Source organism: Aotus nancymaae, unplaced genomic scaffold (genome assembly GCF_030222135.1).
Source record: "Aotus nancymaae isolate 86718 unplaced genomic scaffold, 86718_ANA_hifiasm-v0.15.2.pri h1tg000253l, whole genome shotgun sequence".
Taxonomy (NCBI): domain Eukaryota; kingdom Metazoa; phylum Chordata; class Mammalia; order Primates; family Aotidae; genus Aotus; species Aotus nancymaae.
Window position 1 is genome coordinate 511,233 of NW_026988668.1, and position 18,768 is coordinate 530,000.

At 41.6% G+C, this 18,768-nt stretch overlaps 1 protein-coding gene across 8 annotated transcripts in view; it reads left to right on the forward strand.

Annotated features, from left to right (window-relative positions):
- The window catches only part of ATP9B (ATPase phospholipid transporting 9B (putative)), a 288,436-nt gene that overhangs the window by 170,050 nt on the left and 99,618 nt on the right, over positions 1 to 18,768 (forward strand). For all 8 annotated transcript variants that reach the window (XM_064371986.1, XM_064371987.1, XM_064371988.1 and 5 more), the window contains one exon: positions 15,500 to 15,660. In XM_064371986.1, coding sequence (XP_064228056.1) covers positions 15,500 to 15,660 — 161 coding nt within the window. The remainder of the gene's footprint in view (positions 1 to 15,499; positions 15,661 to 18,768) is intronic.

Consider the following 18,768-nt stretch of genomic DNA (forward strand, 5'->3'; position numbering starts at 1 on the left):
TGTCTTCTGATGCTTTATTGTTTCCTTTCTCTGTTACATTTGTAAACATCTAGATTGGTTTTTGTGTATAAGATGTAGAGACGGGTTCTGTTTTTCCCCCATATGAATTTCCTTTTGACGTATAAGTGATTGTGGAAAGGCTGGCCCTTCCCCTGTGTGTAAGGTCTCTGCACAAGTCAGTGTCCATGTTCAGTGGGTGCACATTAGGGCCCTTTGCTGTGATTGCTCTGCTGATACCTTTCTTTGCTAATAATTTTTAATTACTTCAGAGACTTTGAGGTTGCATTTAAATGACTGCAGATCTTCAGAGATAATTAATGTTTATAATATTAAGTCTTGTAACCAACAGATATTATGTATTCCGTTATTTTTCAGTAGTGTCTTATGATTGTTCTCTGTAGCGGTTAGTATATCTTTTGTTGGATTTATTTTCAAGTATTTGACTTTTTTTTTTTTTTTTTTTGAAGCAAGATCTTACTGTGTCACCTGGGCTGGATTTCAGTGGCATGATCACTGCTCACTGCAGCCTTGACCTCCTGGGCCCAAAACCATCCTCACACCTCAGCCTCCTGAGTAACCAGGACTCCAGGCACATGCCACCATGTCTGGATAACTTTTGATTTTTTGCAGAGAATGGGCCTCCTGTGTTCCCCAGGCTGGTCTCAAAGTCCTGATGTCAAGTGATCCTCCAGCCATGGCCTCCCAAAGTATTAGAATTAGAGGTGTGAGCCACCATGCCTGGCTTTTAAATTTTTTGATGCTTTTTAAAAACAAAAATTTTTTAGTGACACAGTTTTAATAGTAGAAATACATTTTATTTCCAAATTGACTGTCCACAATAAAAATATTGAGTCCATATACTCTGAATTTTAATTACAGATCCTAATCCGATGCTGAGCACTATTATCTTGAAATTTACCCTGACTGGATAACTGATCCTTTTTTCTTTTTGTAAATGAGAACATTGGCAGCTAATTCCATGATAATCTTGTGACTGCTGTTGTGGGAATGCTGCTGTTGTCTCAAGGCTATGGGGAGGTCAGTTCCGGGGCCTCCATGAGGTGGTGATGTGGGCATCATGTCCATGGTGCAGGCCCGGAATAGTCGGGGAGCATGTGCAGGGCCCCTGCCTGCGAGCAGCCCCGAGTCCACGGTAAGGCCAGGAACAGTTGGGGAGTGTGTGGCAGGCAGCTGCTGTTCCAGGCAGGCTGTAACTGGACTCAGACCCAGGTCGCCCCTCCGTTTCTGTGCCCCCGCTGTGTACCCGCTGTTCTTGGGAGGACGATTGCTCTTAAGGCAGTCAGTGTGCCTCAGACCCTACTCCGGCCCCATTCTGCTCTCTCCTCAGTTCGCCGGGGTGGGCTCCGCCGTCTCAGCAGCTCTGGACACAGCCTGTGGTGCTCCTGTCTGGCCCTGGGCCCTGGATTCACGCTTCCTGTCTCTACCCGAGCTCAAGCTATGGACAGGCAGCGAGTATGATTTTCCTCCTCCTGCTGCTGCTGGGGTAGTGATCTGTGGTGAACACGGAGGAGCTGATAATGGATTTCCAAAGAGAGAAAGATCTTCAGGGGCCACGTAGGCAATGACATGAAGGCACTGTGCTCAGTTCAGATCAAGTGGGAGAGTCAAAAGTAACAAGTTAGGTCAAAGGAGAAATAGGCATATTTTTATCATGTCAGTAAGAACTAGAAGAAGGTCACAACTGGCATTTAGAGCAGTTACGGTTTCTCTGTTTCATACCTCAGGTAGGCAGGCTCAAGGAGAGCCTCCAGCTGCGGAGCCCCACCCCCAGTCATAAAAACAGCAGGGTCAGCTGGGAAGGAAGGATCGCATCTCAGGCAGAGGACAGATGTGCCCAGACCCAAGGGGGGAAGGCTGGAAGCATGTGGGAAGTGCCTGGACTCTGGACTGTGGACCGCTGCATGTGCCCCTTCAGCCGTCTTATTCCCAGCACTCCGCAATTCATGCCAAGGGCCGCATCTTGAAACTAAAACAGAGGTTGGGAATTTACAACAAACCACATTAAATTTGTGTGTTTCTTGCAGACAGTGTCAGCCCACTCATGCGTCTACACAGACCATCTTGATAAAACGGAGCCACAGGGAGGGCTGTGGAATGAGCACCACCAGCCAGGTCAGCTGTGCAGGGACAGGGACGCAGGACGGTGGTGTCACGCCTCCTAAAATCATCTTGGGAGGTTGATTTCCTGCAATGCTGGGTCGTTGTGGTGCACTGTCTACCATTGTGCCGCTCTTCTTGTAGTAGGAAATGGAAGAAAAATCAGCTTCCCTGTGTGCATCACTGTGCCAGAGGCAACTGAGGACCAGGGCTTATTTCAGGCACTTGACTGCCATTTCTTTAAGCATGTGAATTTTTTCATGTAAGTTCTATGATAATCCTTTATGGGGAATGTGTTTCTAACCTTGCTGTTTTCTTGAGAGCACTGTTCAGTAGGGCAGTTGATCAGTTAACTGTTATACTGAGGCATTAATGAGAGGCGTCTGAATGTAGCTGGGAGGACGTGGTTCCTGAGGGCCGAGTGTTCCCAGCAGATGAGCGGAGAGGCTCGCTCCGCCTGCATCCTCATCATCAGTGACCAGCAGAGCACCTTTTCTTGTCTGCCCAAGCCTCAGGGGCCCCACAGTGATGTCTTCCTAGAGCTCGAGACCCAAGCCTGCCTGCGCTCGCTGGAGGGTGCTCTGGAGGAGCCCACCTTGGCGGCACCAGCGGAGAGCCCTCTAGTGGAAAGCTGCAGCGGAAGCCGGCGAAGGGAGGTGAGGGCGCTGTCTCCCTTCAGAGGCTCTGCAGTGCTAGGTATCCCCCTGCCTTGGTGGGTCGTTGGGTTACAGCACTTACTTGTTTTATGGGTTTGTCCTTCTTTTCTCGAAGCACAACAGTTGATACCAGTTGAGCAGCAACTTTTACCACATCCAAATAAAAATAGTAAATGAAAAACATTTTGATAAAATTCAACCTGTTTGAGTAGCTAATGGAAAGTTCAACCAGAGACATCCGATTACGAGAATGAAAATCGCGTTGCCTGTAGTGCACGCTAGTGGCCCTGGGAACCCCGGCTTTCAGTAGTGCGGGGCCAAGGATGCAGCGCTGAAGCTGGGGACGGGGAGCTGCTCGGTCTCTAAGCTGCCTTGAGCTATGTGCTCCTGACCAAGCACCTGACCTCCTTAGCCGTGGAATAGACATGGCACTATCTGGCGGAGTCGGGGAGGCTGAACAGCAGGCGTTACACAGCAGACTCGTCCGTTGTGAAGGACTGTTGGGTTGTAGCTGCATGTGGTCATGAGGAGAAAAGAAATGAATCAGTTATAATTAATTTCATACATTTAAACCAAAAATTAAGCTGTTTTATGTGTTAGTGATTAGTGTGGAGTTAATCTTATCAAGGTAAATTAGTTATGCATCGATTTTTTTTGGTTGTCTCACGCATTTTTGACTGCACTTTTTTTTCTGTGTAGAACATGGACAGATGAGCTGCAATACTGCGGGAGCCCGTGGTTCGTCCCCTGTGAGAATTCCACAGACTTCCCGTCGTCTCACTGCCCTTCTCTGTTCTGGCCTCACTGCCGAGGGTGATAACTTTTGAGCAGGAAGCCTTGACAAACAACTCTGAGATGTTCAGGCTTTTCTTACAACCCCTGCAGTGTGGAGACCCACACTTCTCTGCCGACTGTCTTGAGAGATGTCATTCTTTCTCTGTAGTTCTTCTGGCCTTCTGTCATCAGCCAGGGTGCTGATTAGGTTCCGTACAGATTCTCACTCAGAAAGTGGATGTTTCTAGCTTTAACTACAAGCAGCATTCATCCAAAGCTACAACCTGTTGACTGTATTTTGCCATAAGACAATTCACTGATTACTAGAATTTTAGCTCTTTGAGTTCAGGGCACCGTCTCGACATTATGCAGACAGCTAACATGTGTAATTACATTGCGAGTAAGTGTGCTCTGAGTGCTTCATCGGTATTCCGATATTAGCGTTGTGACCTAGCAGTTGTCTTCTGGTGGTTGAATAATTAGTTTGTTTCCAAGTGCTTTAGAGTTTGATAGTTGCCTAACACAAGGGCCTCCTTATGGAAGGTTGATGGCTCCCAGTGACCCTTCGCTGCCATCTGGCACAGATTCAAGGGCTGCTGTCATCAGATGCTAATTGCTGTCACCTGCACATTGGAGCCCCCCCACCACTGGGATGCTGCTGCCTTTGGAGCAGGCTTCTCCCTGCACCCACCGGTGTATGCAGGAGAGGGGCGCTGTGGAGGGCCTTGTAACTGTTGCCAACAGAAGCATTTTCAGCTCCTTTTTATTTTAATGCCTGAAGTATGAAAAATGGTGACCATTTTGTGAGGTTTATTAATTCACTGAGTCCAAGTGTTTTGTCTGTTTTATGATTTGTTTTAATGGTTCCCGTTCTTAGTAGCCTATTTAGGCTGGCAAGATCATTTCCACAACATTTTACAGAAGACTTCTTTAATCCTCTTTTGTAAGCCGATAAGCTGTAGTCAGGGCACTAGCCTATAGCACCATATTATATTAATGCATTTTACTTGTAATTTAGAGAACAAGAAGAATATCCTGATTTGATGTCTAAACTGTCCCCTGTGGCACTGCACAGCTGATAACCGTGAACGGGAAAGATGTGTATATCAAATAGTTTACAAAATGAAGCCAGCTGTGTTTCCCTACATACTGTGGCTTCCTGACATGCATCATTAAACCTTATTAGCTACTTCCTTTTACAAAGATTCTTGTAGTCTTGAACATAGCATATTAACATTTTCTGCCCCTCCAACTGGAAATTATTTGCTTTATTGTAGAGTGTCAACTTGCTCTAGTTTCTGATGCATTCTAATTGGTACTTTGGAGTATAATCATCGTGCGATACCACGCCATGCATTTCTTTATTTGGAAATTAATACAGACCTTTTCACTTTATCTGTCAATCTGGGCAACTTTTCACACAATTCCTAACTCTTGGGATTGCTTACAAGCCATTAAGTATGAAATGGCTCATAAAATGTCGCTGAAGACATAAAGTAACACGAAAATTTTAGATGGTTTAAAATAATGTTGCATTTTGCCAAGATACCAGTAATAAACCTCTTAAATAGACAGTTTTAATAATAAAAGGGTGATTAAGCAAGATGAAAAGTTTATTTAACCATATTACCTTTATCATTTAAAATTCTCAGCAAATCTGCTAAATTTCATTTTCCTTACAAAAGAATACAAATCCTGAGAACTATGGATTTTGAAAACTATGTAATTCAAAGTTAGATATTAGACTGATAGAACTTAACATCATTTTTTTCTCTTTTCTTTGGTATTCTATGTCTGTAATTCTGCTAGTCTGCCTTAAAAATTAAAACATTTATTATTAACTTCTGGTTAATAGCTAGTTAAGCAGATGTGTGGGTGGAACAGAAAATGTACAGAGCCTAGTGACTTTGTTCAAGATGATAGTAATTCTGAAGTCTTTCATACACTGGTCAGCATTTTATATATCCTCGTGTTTTTAATATAAATCGGTGACATGCATTTAATTGCAAGGGAATTTAATGAATTAAATAGAATACTGTGTAGTTCTGATCAGCAAATATTTTAGTCATATATCTTGTCAAGACAGCTAATGGTTCTTGATTTAAAAATACTTTTGAGTAGTTTTACAATAGTGGTAGGTGCCAGATATATGGAGAATGGGGCAGAGATTTTTCCAGTGGCTCATGAATCCCCACGTATTTACACAATAAGCCAAGAAACACAGAAGGAGAGAGTGGCATGTTACTTCACAGTGACGACCTGATGTCCTTGACGAGGTCCTGTAACATCTCTTCTGTGCTGATTCTGATACAGCCGCGTGTAGGTTACTGAGGTGATGGAAAAGGGCTGAAGTCAACTGGACCACAGCTGAGCAGTTAAGCATTAAGGAATTGTCCTGCTTGTTGTCATTTTGTGGTCGTTCCTAAGATACTGTTAGAGAACAGTTAGCAACTTCGGTATGTTTAGTGTTTGAAGCAGCCTTTAATGAAAGCAGACTTTCTGGAATTTATTATATAAAAATATTCTTCACTAATAATGTTTAGTAAATTCCCTTGCACAAACCATTAAATATGTTATACTTGCTGGCATGTGAGATAAAGAATTCAGATGGCAACATTTTGAAATTAATCACTGAAGAAATTTCTCACTTTACTGTAGAAACTAATCTGTATCATCACCTCTTATGAAGAGAATCTAAGTTGAAAATTAAAGTTTTAATAATAAAATTAGCAGTCTTGTTTACTAAGAAACATTTGACCATTCTCTTTTCTCAAATTGTATAAGAGGAATAAGCAGGTGGAAAGTGATCTTTCCCCTACCCTACCCCTCATTTTGCACCGTTTCTTAAAAAAACACAGTTTTCATGGCTACGTCCCAGGCAGGCTCCATGGAAGGAGGGCTGGGCTGGTCCTGTCTGCCAGGCCACTCCCAGCCCTCCTGTGCACCTGCCTTTGCAAGGACTCACTTTCCTTGCGAGAAGGAATGGTCCCATCTATTTTTCTCTTCTGAATCTCAGCCTTTTTCACCATCTATGGCACAGCATTTCCAAGCTACTTACCAGAATACTTTATTCAAACCACCTCATATTCTCAACACTAGAAATGAATCAAGTAATTTTTTTAAGCTCTTTGAAGGAAAGACAGATCTTGTGCTTGGGAATTTTGGAATGCTGTGACATGAGAAGCCCTAACCACATGTTTAGTAATTTTCTCCATGAGTTTTTAATGGAATCTGACACAAGATTTTCTGTTCAGCAGTATATTTTTATAAATTATTATACTTAAATGAATATTTAAAAGTATATTTTAAAAGTATTTCTACCCTACCCTGAGATGTTTAAAATAAGGACTTGCCACATTCAGGGTAAAATAAAAAGACAGATACCTCCCAGAAGAAAGATGTCTAAATAGCATAGTCTCTTCAGTGTATACTATTAGAAATAGACTAAGAAAATAAAAGGAGATGACTGCTCTGTATTTTAAATCATTTTAAAGAAAGCCATGGCCTTCCGTTTCTTACTAAGTCTCTTAAAGTTTTATGACTCCTAGTGAGAGACTTTTACAGTATCAGTACCACTTAGAGTTATTATTAGAATAGAATCTATTTTTTATATTCATTGGAGCAAGAAGTATTAGAGTGTGGGCCTTGTAAAGAAACATAAAACAGTCAGAACTCTTGGGCTTCTGGGGACCTGGAGGTCCAGTGACCTCCTATCTCGACCAGCGGGATCTCTTCTTCCTGGAGTTCTGCAGAGCTTGCTGGCTTGTTTGTAAAATACGAGAGCTTTATGACCCCCCCCCCCACACACACCACCAAAGTCATGGGTATTGTGTATTTAGATAATAAGGGTTAAAGAATAGGTTCATGCTATTTGTAAAATATTTGTTAAAATAAATATAAAATTACCCAAATAAATCGTGTATTAGACTGAACACTAAGTGCCACTTCTATGAATGATGCTGCGTGCTGAGGCTTCTGCTGTTAGTGGATAGCTGAGGTTATTGAAGGAATTATTTTAAATTGGTGCCTTCCTACATTAAGACAAAAAAGGTAAATGTATTCAGGCTCTCGAAATCATTAAGGAAGCTGTTGTTACAATGTTATCAACTTAGTTTTTCGATCTGAGTCCTGGAAAAGCCTTTCCAGTGCACCATCCTGCTGACTGTGCACAGCATTGCGGAGGTCCTGTCTTTAAATGGGGTTTCTACGGATGCCAGATTTGTATTCAGGGGCCCCAACCACCCCCCTGTAATCCGGGATGTTCAAGTCTGTAGATTCCGGCCTGCATTCTGCAGGACAAAACATATATTTAGGATAACGCTTTTTGTCAGAAATAAATGAGTGAGCGTATGTGATGTGCTGGACTGATTGGGTTAGAAATGGCCTGACGGGATCCGGATGCTCGCCGGCCTTGCGCTCCCCCTGCCGGCTGCGCCCCGCACTCCCCGCTCTCCCCGGCTTCCCCTCCCAGCCGCAGACAGGCAGACGGGAGGTGTGAGTATGACCCGGACCCACACGGACCTGAGCAGCGCAGCCCTGGTCGGCAGTGTTGTGTTGGAATGAGAGTGACTTTGAGTCCTTCAGCTTCCACTGGCCCTGATTTTCAGATAAACGATGTGGCGATTGTAAAATACAATTCGGAATAATATTTTACATCAGAAAATGTGTTATCTTAATATCCCGTGCTGGATTTTAATGTAATTTCTGTACGTAGAGCAAAAATTAAATTTCCAAATACTTTCTAGGTAATTTTGTATGTTATCACATGCTTATTTTTGTTTTAAATATGGCTTTGATTTACTTTGATAACAGTTCTAATATGTCAGTAAGACTGTCAGACACTACTAGACGGAATCCAGTTGTCCTGTATGAACATAGAAAGTCAGCATGAGTTTTGTAAGGGCAAGCGTGAGATGTGTCTCCGTGTATACAACAAGCGTGAGATGTGTCTCCATGTATACAAGCATGAAATGTGTCCATGTGCAGACACCAAGCGTGAGATGTATCTATGTGTATACAACAAGCATGAGATGTGTATACGTGTATACAGCAAGCGTGAGATGTGTCTACGTGTATAAAACAAACGTGAGATGTGTCTACATGGATACAACAAGCGTGAGATATGTCTATGTGTATAAAACAAGCGTGAGATGTGTCTGTGTGTATCGCAAGCATGAGATGTATCTGTGCGTATACACCAAGTGTGAGATGTGTCTCTGTGTATACACCAAGCGTGAGATGTGTCTGTGTGTATACACCAAGCGTGAGATGTGTCTGTGCGTATACACCAAGCGTGAGATGTGTCTCTGTGTATACACCAAGCGTGAGATGTGTCTGTGCGTATACACCAAGCGTGAGATGTGTCTCTGTGTATACACCAAGCGTGAGATGTGTCTGTGCGTATACACCAAGCGTGAGATGTGTCTGTGCGTATACACCAAGTGTGAGATGTGTCTGTGCGTATACACCAAGCGTGAGATGTGTCTGTGTGTATACACCAAGCGTGAGATGTGTCTGTGTGTATACACCAAGCGTGATATGTGTCTCTGTGTATACACCAAGTGTGAGATGTGTCTGTGTATCGCAAGCGTGAGATGTCTCTGTGTGTATACACCAAGCGTGACATGTGTCTCTGTGTATACACCAAGCGTGAGATGTCTGTATCACAAGCGTGAGATATATCTGTGTGTATACACCAAGCGTGAGATGTGTCTCCGTGTATACACCAAGCGTGAGATGTGTCTGTGTGTATCGCAAACGTGAGATGTGTCTGCGTGCATACATTAAGCGTGAGATGTGTCTTTGTATACATGTGTTCAGAGATGATGCTATTTTCTGGCATTATGGACTATAAAAAATTCTGGTGAGTGGATACATGTCCTAGGAAATGCTAGAACTAGTGTAAAAAATTTTCAAGTGATCTAGAAGGCCAGCAGTTTCAGAAGATAACCTCGTTCTGTACTCATTAAGCCCCCTTCAAACTTAGCAGGTAATATGCTTGCTGATTTTAGTAATCATTTTATTCTTACAAACATGTTTATGTAGGTCGGCTGACAGAGTGACAGTATCATTTGTAACATCAGAAGTTGGGTAGCTCCAGTTTGTGTAAAGTAGGTGTGAGGGTTTGCTTTGAACTCCCTTGTGTCTTAATTATGTGTCATATGTTGGTTTCAAAAGTGCTTCTTCTTCTCTGTTTAGTAGCTGATCCTTTCACTAATACTTTACTTGTTTACACAAAAAATATATTGTTTTAAAAAAGTGTTAAATGTTCAAGGAAAAACATATGTAATAACTATATAGCAAGCAAGGGAAAAACCTTAAATTCTGAGTATAGAATAGGCAACATTTGTTAAACTTCTTGGTAGGTAAACATGTAGGTTATGAAATATTCTTAAATTGCCTATTGTGTAAACGCAGGTTTTGATTTTTAGCAACTAAGGTGAGAAGTTGTAACGTTAAGAATTGTTGTGCTAATACTTACTTAGGGAGTTCTTAAAGCACAGATTATTGAGCCAATAGACTATAATGGCCAAAAGAAACCCTTCTTATTTCGCAGATCACTGAGGCGACCAGCAATAACAGCTCAGACACATCTACAGTGTGTGGCCAGCCTGCGCGTACGACAGACACTTAAGGCTTAGTAGTTCACATTCAAAACGGAACAAATAATAAACTTTAGAAGGAAAAAGGCTATGTAGCATCACTTTTTAAAAATGAATACTTTTAAACTTCATAATGAAAGAAGTTGGTGCTGTAAAATTTAGTACTTAGATTTAATGCATGAGTTTCATTTACGTGAAATGCAGAAACACGAAGGTCTGAAAATTACTTTTTTTTTCTTGTCTCTTAAGATTCTACTAGCAGTGAAAGATACAGGGCTTATTTGTTTCAAAGATACTTAAAAGAATATGCTTTTTACAGGAATTTCAGTTAGATTAAGGCATAGCCCTGTATCAATTTTGTAGTCAGGGTCCAAATCCTCAGTGAAGAACTGATCCACAAATCATTCAGCGGATGTAAGATAATCGCACCATTAACAGTTGCATTCTTCCTGACGCAGTCAGCAATGTAGAAAGCCGAACTTCTCTGCCTGTGCACAGTAGTCATGAATGAATTAGGTATCAGAGCGGGGGCTCTGATTATCTTACATTCACAGGGAAACTACAGGACAAACTAAAATAATTTAGCTTTCCACAAGAGTTTAAGTTGGCTCTTTGAAGTTTTGCATTTTACTATTCTAAACTACTTCTTTGTAAGGAATAAGTACCCGTGAGTTTTAAAAGATGGGTGGTAAGAGTGTTTTGATGCCGACATCCTGTTAACCTGGGGTGAGTGTTACGCAGGCACTTTGCTTAATCATCAGTGAGGCCTGAGATTTTACAGTATTCGACTTGTGCTCCAATTTGCCGTGTACGTTGATTTCTTAGGAACTTCATAGTATGATGTGAGTTTTCACTTTGAAATGGATTGAAGTGTTGCTGTGTCATGGAGATAAGGTCCGATTCTCACTCGTCTGAGCATTCATTAAAAAAAAAAAAAAAAAGCCTGACTGATCTTTTCTTGATTAAGCAAGGAGAATACCATATTTACCCTTTATTGTTGGTATAAACCATTATTTTACTGAGAACCATTAGCTATTTAAAACTTGGTACATAAATTAAAGAGGAGCTAAATGGATTTGTGATTGTTGCCATTAGTAGCATTTTAGATTATACAGGCAATTATTGTGTTCATTATCCTAGAACAGCCCCTTTGCAGAATCATTGTGGTTGTCTTAACATCATGCACAAATTTTCCCTTGGAGATTAAAATTTCCAGTAGCGTATTTAATTTTGTTATCACAGTTGTTTGAAATAAAACAAATATTATGACAAGTAGAAGACAATTTGTTTTGCTAATATAGGAGATGACGATGAATGTTGAAAATGAGTTCTAAGTATATTTATGTTACCTTTTCTTAAACAGTCATAATTGCTTCAAGTGATTCATATTTTTTATGGGTGAAGAGTTTGCAGTCATGGAAAAAGATACTTGGTCTGTCCAGGTATTTAAGATATTTTTAAAGAAGGAAGAGATCCACATCAAAACTAAAGTTATGACCTTCTTTGTAGAATCTGTAACTTTATAAGTTAACTGGTTTTTATTTTAAGTATCTTATAAGAGTTTCAGATTGTATGTTAGATGAGTTGAAGAAAAGCATATTTCAGAGAAATTGAATACTAAAAGATTATTAATAGAAGTGGGTTAAAAAAAAAAAACCCAAGTGTTGAAATGTGTCTTTTCTTCTGTTTTGTTAGAATTGACAGACACAAAACCCACCCCACAAGATTTATGCTATATAGTGTAGCGCTACAAGTTATATTCCAGGAAGAACAATCATAGTTGAGAAAAGGCCGCTTGGAAGAAAGCAAGGCACAGCGCATTCTTGAAAGTTGTGTTTTATTCCACTGCAAGTTTTATTGCTCTTCTTTAAGTTAAAAGGGGTTGGGAGAAGACCTATTGGCTTGCAAATAGTTACACTTGCTAATCAAGCATCCTCTGCATCTGTCTCTGTCAGTGAGGAAGGTGTTAGTGCTTTGAGTGATCTGCCTGTCGGGGTGCAGTGGGCTGCTTTGAATCTTTCCATCCACTACGTGGCATTTTTTTGAAAGAAAACTTTGTATTCATTTCTGAGTGTTTTTGTCCTGGCTTTTACAGTCCCTTGCCGCGATGTTGCAGGGGAAAGTGTGAGGTAGTGGTTATGCATTTTGCAAGACAGTGATTCTTTATTTTATTACAAAAAAAAGACCAACTCTGGAAGGCCAGATTAAATCATTCCTTTCACTTTTTAATGGGATTTGGATGAATAGAGTAAAATATGCACTTTGCATTCATTGATAGCATCTTTAGGTTGAGGTAATTGAGTCTTTTTTCCCTGACTGAATGAATAATGACTTCATCTGATCCTCAGTGAGGCCTGAAACTTAGACCGCCTTTGTCACAGCACAAGGATCTGGGCTTTGAAACATGCTCTACTTCCCTGGCTTAATTTTTCTTCATTTTAATCCAAAAACCTATTTTTCTCAATAATTCAAGCATAAACTATGTAGTGGTTGAAGTAGCGGAAATTGCACGATATTTGTCCTCGTGGTGGTGCTTTCTAAATAGAGCTGATAAATCAGCCGCTGTGGTCTTCAGCTGCCCCATTCTCAAGGGAAGCCACAGCCCATACTCTCAGCGTTGGGAACTTCAGCACTGGTTGAATATCGCTCCTTTTCAGACTGTGATCTGGAGGAGCAGTGCCGTTACTGTTCTGTGGTGACCCAGGAATGCAAAAGCCGCGTTCCGGAGCCCCGAGATGTTGCTGCGGACATTTTGCTTGGCTGGAAGGGGGTCTGCTGCTGTGGATTAGAGAGCAGTGTGCTTTCTTGGAGAATACAGCGTTGGGAATGTGCAGTCTTTGAAGAGTTTATATTGAAAATGAGCTGCTGGCTGTGTTGCTGTGTTGCATTATGGAGAAGAGTTTTTGTGGCAGGCCAAGTGTCTCGTTAGTTGTTACATTAGAATGGAGTAGCTATTTCACATAAAACTGACACTTTGTGTTTTAAAGTGTCCTCTTTTAGGAGTCTCACACAGTGAAGTGGCCAAGTGAGGCCCGTGACAGTGGCAGTGTGCACAGGACAGTGCAGGAGGTGCCACCCCACCTGCCGAGTGTGCCCCCATCTCTGCTGGGCGTGGAACCTGGACTCTGGGCACTGCCAGTCATAGGGCTTTGGGGTTCTTGTCATCACTCCTGTTGTCCCTACACTGTTGTGAGCAGCCATGAAGTATCTATTAACCAACGGTAGTGCTGACTGTCGGCCACAGGAAGTGATTTAAAACAAACCTGGTTAGAAGAGAAAACGTCCTATTTTATGATTCTGTTTTATAACGTAGATCACTGGTGTTCTTTTTATTTCTCCTACTAGATTAGCTGTTTCTTGCAGGTAAAATCTTAAAATTAGCTCATTTTCATAACCTTAGAGTTTAGCACAAAATGTAGACATGTAAATTTATTTGTTTAATTAGTTGAGTTTTCTTCACAACTGTACTTAATGGACTTTTTGACAAAGTTTTATTTTTGCTTGATCATTGTAGGTTCTAATGATCTCATGAGAGTTTGTGGCAAGTATTAATCAAAACCAGATGTAAACTAAATATATGAGTTGTGGGAAAAGGCTAGCTTTCTATTGGACAAAGTTACAGATTTTCAAAAAGCACTACAAAATAAACCAAGTTATTTATTAGTTCTGTAATTCTCAAACTTTTTATTTTTTTAATCAGGTTTTTTACAATCATGTTTTCTTCATGTACTCCTTTTCAAAAGTTCTTCCAGATTCAGGAGAAATTGAGGTGGCAGATAGATAACTAACCTACTAGGAAAGATCAGAAATAAGTAGTAAGTTAAGTACATGCTGTTTTTCGACCTAGTGATGCCGACGGCAGTGGCCTCTCACCCTGGCGCCTCTGCTCTGTGAGTACCACCAATTACAGATGCAGAAAATGAGGCTTAACAAAGAGTTTAAGGGTGTTCCTCAAGTCACACTCAGTAAACAGAGGACGTGGATTCCAACCCGTGTGTGATAAAAGCAGCAGCAGCAGCAGCGTACGTGGGGAGTGTGCTTCCTAGCAGGAACTGTGGCCACTGTGCCAGGCTCTCCCTCTTCCCTTTCCCCCGGGAGCTGCAAGGAAGACACTCCCACAATCCTTGTTTTACAGATAGCTTTCCCAAGGGTGTGCTGTGATGCGGCAGAGTCAGCATCTAAATTAGCCAAATCCAGAGTCCCAAGGAATCCTAATCGCTGTGCTGCGTCACTTCTCCCTCCCTTCCTGCAGCAAGTCCGCTTTCATCCCCAACCCCACTCACTGGGCTGCCTTGTGGTCTTTCAGGGCTGAAAGCAAGAAAGGAGAAACAGTTCATAGCGATTGCTAGAGCTCAAAATTGAAGGTACATGCTTCAGAAGAACTATATTCTCTTCACTTGTGTGGCGAGAGAGCTGTGTGGGTTGCTAGTTCTCACTGTTTCCAAGATCCTATACAGAATGCAGCCAAAAAAATGAACTGATTCTTATTGACATAATTTTCCCTCACATTTTGCTTAGCTGGTAAATGATCCATAGAATGGGCTTGAGTATAGTGTACCTTACTGGGAGAACATACAATGTAGGATTTGTGCAAATTAAAAAGGTTTTCATTATAAGCTATCTATCTATTGCTTTTTTTCTGTAAGATAAGCTCTTTCAGAGAGACTACCGGTAGATGGGAAAGACATATATTCTGTCCCGTTCTTGGGAACTCTCCATCTGAGTAGAATCCTCACGGGGGATGTGCAGAGACACCCACGTGGCTATCAGGCATGGCCATGGCATAGCACATGCAGGGAGATGCACCTGTGCTCTGAGAGCTCTCTGCCCCGGGCCTGGCCCTGAGCAAGCTTCCAGTGCCCTCTCTAGGCTTGCGTTTCACTTTGCCCCAGCCGGTGACCAGTGCGCCATCGTCCAGAGGCCATATCTGAGTTCGCTGCAGCTGTGTGCTCTGGCTTGGTGTTTTGTCAGTAGATCCTTTCTGGAAATGCTCTGGGGATCGTGACTCATTTCTAGAAATTCTGCTTGAATCTGTCAAAGGTGTTTCAGGAGAAAAGTTAGTAACATTTTCATATTTCATTATAATAAAGGCTAATACCAAAATAATCCTGGTTTTTCAATGTCATTGTCATTTTGTAATATTGTTCTGTTTATAATATTGGGGACATTTTGGTTATCTTGTTCATGTGTGTTTTTAATGTCATCATTATCATGTGTTCTGATTTGTAATATTGGGGACATTGTGATTAGCTTGGTCATGTGTGTTTTTAATGTCATTGTCATGTGTTCTGATTTGTAGTATCGGGGACATTATGCTTAGCTTGTTCATGTTGATGTTTTTTCTTTCAGGTTGGTTTATTGGACCTTGAACTCAACCAGCTGACGAAAGCACTCTTTGTGGCTTTAGTTGCTCTTTCCGTTGTTATGGTAACCTTACAAGGATTTGTGGGTCCATGGTACCGCAATCTTTTCCGGTTCCTTCTCCTCTTTTCTTACATCATTCCCATAAGGTAGGTTTGAAAATGAAAATAAAACCAATGTCTCGTTTTATTAAACTAACCTTTTTCAGTGTGAAAGAAATTATCCAAACAAAGCTAGAGAAGTAGGAGCCAGGAGTTCCGAGGAATTGTGAGGCATTCTTCTGTGGAAACATTGGGGGAGACGTCATCAGTTGGTAGAGTGATCGAGAGGTGCCAGACTTTTCCTGATGTGAATGCGTTGGTGGTGTACTCTTCAACAATCACAAGATATTTCCTGATGAAACATAAACTGGAATTTAGCAAAATTAGTTTTGTTTTTTGCTGATAGACTTTTAAATTTCCAGTGCCCTTTGATCTGTGCAGAATCATTAGCATTTTAAAGTTCTATTTAATATATCTAATATCTGCCAAGTTAAATAAAATATTAAGTAAGGCAGTGTTTTAGTGTAGACCATCATTTCAAAATGCTAACCTCTATCATAACTAGAGAGTGGGATATAAATAGTTAATATTAGATGCCTATTTAATCTAAAGACTAATATGTACCATATAAACATTTATAAATTCATTTAAAAATATTTGCAAAAATATTTGAAGAAAGACATTCTCAATTTGTATGATTTAAAATTTTCGTAGGAATGAGCTACTGAAACCTAGTGATGGTTAAAGGATGAATCTAGAATATCCACCTTTTGTAACAGAGAGTGGACTCAAACAGTATAGAATGATTAGGCTCAAGAAGGTAGCCACTTTGAAGCGAAAGACATCTCCGTTTATAAACCAGCTTTCTCCAAAATTTGCTCTAAAAGGTGATGTCTCTTCTATTTACTTAATGTCATAAAATCAGAGCTGGCAGGCTGAGTCAGGAGAATCGCTTGAACCCAGGAGGCAGAGAGTGCAGTGAGCCGAGATCATGCCACCGCATTTCAGCCTGACAACAGAGTGAGACCCCATCTAAAAAAAAAAAAAAAACAAAAAAATCTGAGCTATAATCTGTTCTTCAGGTGCATGCACACTGCACTGCCCTCAAAGACAGTCACTGGGAATGAATCCAGTTCCTCTCACCCAGTCTGTTTGAGAGATAGGAAATCAGCCTGCTCTCTGCCTGTCACAGCACAGAGTCCTGTGGGCACTCCCTTTACTAGCTCACAGGTGGCCAGACCTGTGCAGAGAGTACGCAGCAAACGGCAGCTTCTCATTGTGGCTGTGTGACTTGCTGCTGAGCTAGACTTTCCACACTCCATAAAGCTGACTGTGGAGACGGCTGTTCTAGCCTGGCTTGCGGATTGAACCTGATAAGGCCCAGCTTCCCCCCTCCTCTCCCCGTGTGCCAGCTGCTTCCCACCCTAGCTGTGCCCTCTGCCTCGGTGCTCCTCTACCTCATCATTCTGTGCTAGTCTTGTCTTGTCACTCGGCTTTTACCCTAAATACTCTTGCTCAGAGAGGCTGCCTTTGTCTCCTCCTCAGTACAGACCAAGGAACAGCCAGCCACTTGCTTTCACAGCAGCCTGTTGAATTCTGTGCAGATCTCTGTGACATTTATCTTGTTGCTGCTGCTTTCTCTCTTCTCACCACACCCTGTGAGAACAGAGGCCTTGTGTGGCCCGTTTGTTGTCGTGTCCTAGTTAGGGCCTAGAACGGAGCATGCATGGGATGTGGTAGGGCCTTCGTGAGGGTCTGTTGAATGGACCTGTTACAAAGGCCCTGCCCTGCTCAGAGGGCCCAAGTGCGGATTGTCACAGTTCTTGTGCCAGCACGTATTGAATGCCACGAGTGCACTCTGGAGATAGAATCTTTGTTCACAAAAGACCCACTGGCTAAGTGGCTATAAACAAAGTGTAGCTATAACCTAACCTGTGTGTATTCTCTGACTGCCGTGCCAGAATTTACTTATTTGGATTTAATGGTCCTTCAGATAGTTCTCATTTGCTATTCAGCCTAAATACTCACCTTGATCCCAGGCCCTTCCCACATTTCTTCTGTCCACCAGCTTCCTCCATTTGATGGCACCCGCTCCCCAAGAGCCTCCTTTGTCTCTGTCCCCACACAAACGAAATGAACCCTGGTCTCCATTTTTGTATTGTCTAGTGTCATGTGAGAAGATTCGTTAGCCATCAAGTCGAGGAGGAAATAAGATATTTCCCCTGCTTTTCTTAGTTTCTGCCTGCTGGAATGCCTGTCTTAGGCCAAGCAGGCTTCAGTGACTGGCTCAGATGGAGGAGCTGCTTCTGCTTCTATAGCTGCATGGGCCCCATCCTGACACTGCAGCCTTGCTCACCCGAAGACCTTCTGGTGAATGGGAGTGGAGTCTCTGGTTCTCAGTAGCTCCACCTAAGGCACGGGCACATCTGCATCTTTGTGCTAGTTTCAGAACCTGTCTCAAGGGTGGCATATGTTTTTCCTATGGAGAAAATGTATTCCCACACCCAAAATAGGTTGATAGACACTTAGGTAAAGCGTTATGGGTTATATTAGGTTACATGTTCATTTTTATTGGCACTTCATGACACAGAATGGTTTGGGATTCTTCTCCTGGAAGTTGCTTCCAGAACCTCATAGCATGTTGTTTTTGTTACTACTTGCTTTGTGGATTGGTACAGGGTCATTTTATAAATATTCCATGTGTGCTTTAAAAATTTATTTTTTTACCTGAATTGCTCTATAGATAGCCATTAGATTGATCTTCTTTATTATAATTTTTAATATTATTTATGTGCTTTACTATCTTTTTAAAAAGAAAAACTCTTAACTTTTTAGCTACTGAGAGTGTGCACATCTCTCACCATAATAATGAATTAATTTGTACTTTTTCCCATGCCGTTCTGTGAATTCTAGCTTTATATATTGTGAGGCTATGTTATCAGTTGCTTACAGGTTTAGAAGTGCTCTTGTTATTCTGGTGAATGAAAATCTCTTATAAACAGCATTAGCTAGGTGGTAGTGCTGTTTCTTAAATCCCATGCTGCCATCTTTATTTTATACTTACTGTGATTAATAATTTCTTTGCATTAATTTATGCCACTTTATTTTTGCTCTTTGTTTTATTTCGCTTTATCTTTACTCTCCTCTCAACAATGCTAAGACCCTGAAGTATTTTAAGTCAGCCTGCCTCCCTCTCCCATCCACGTACATGCTTTG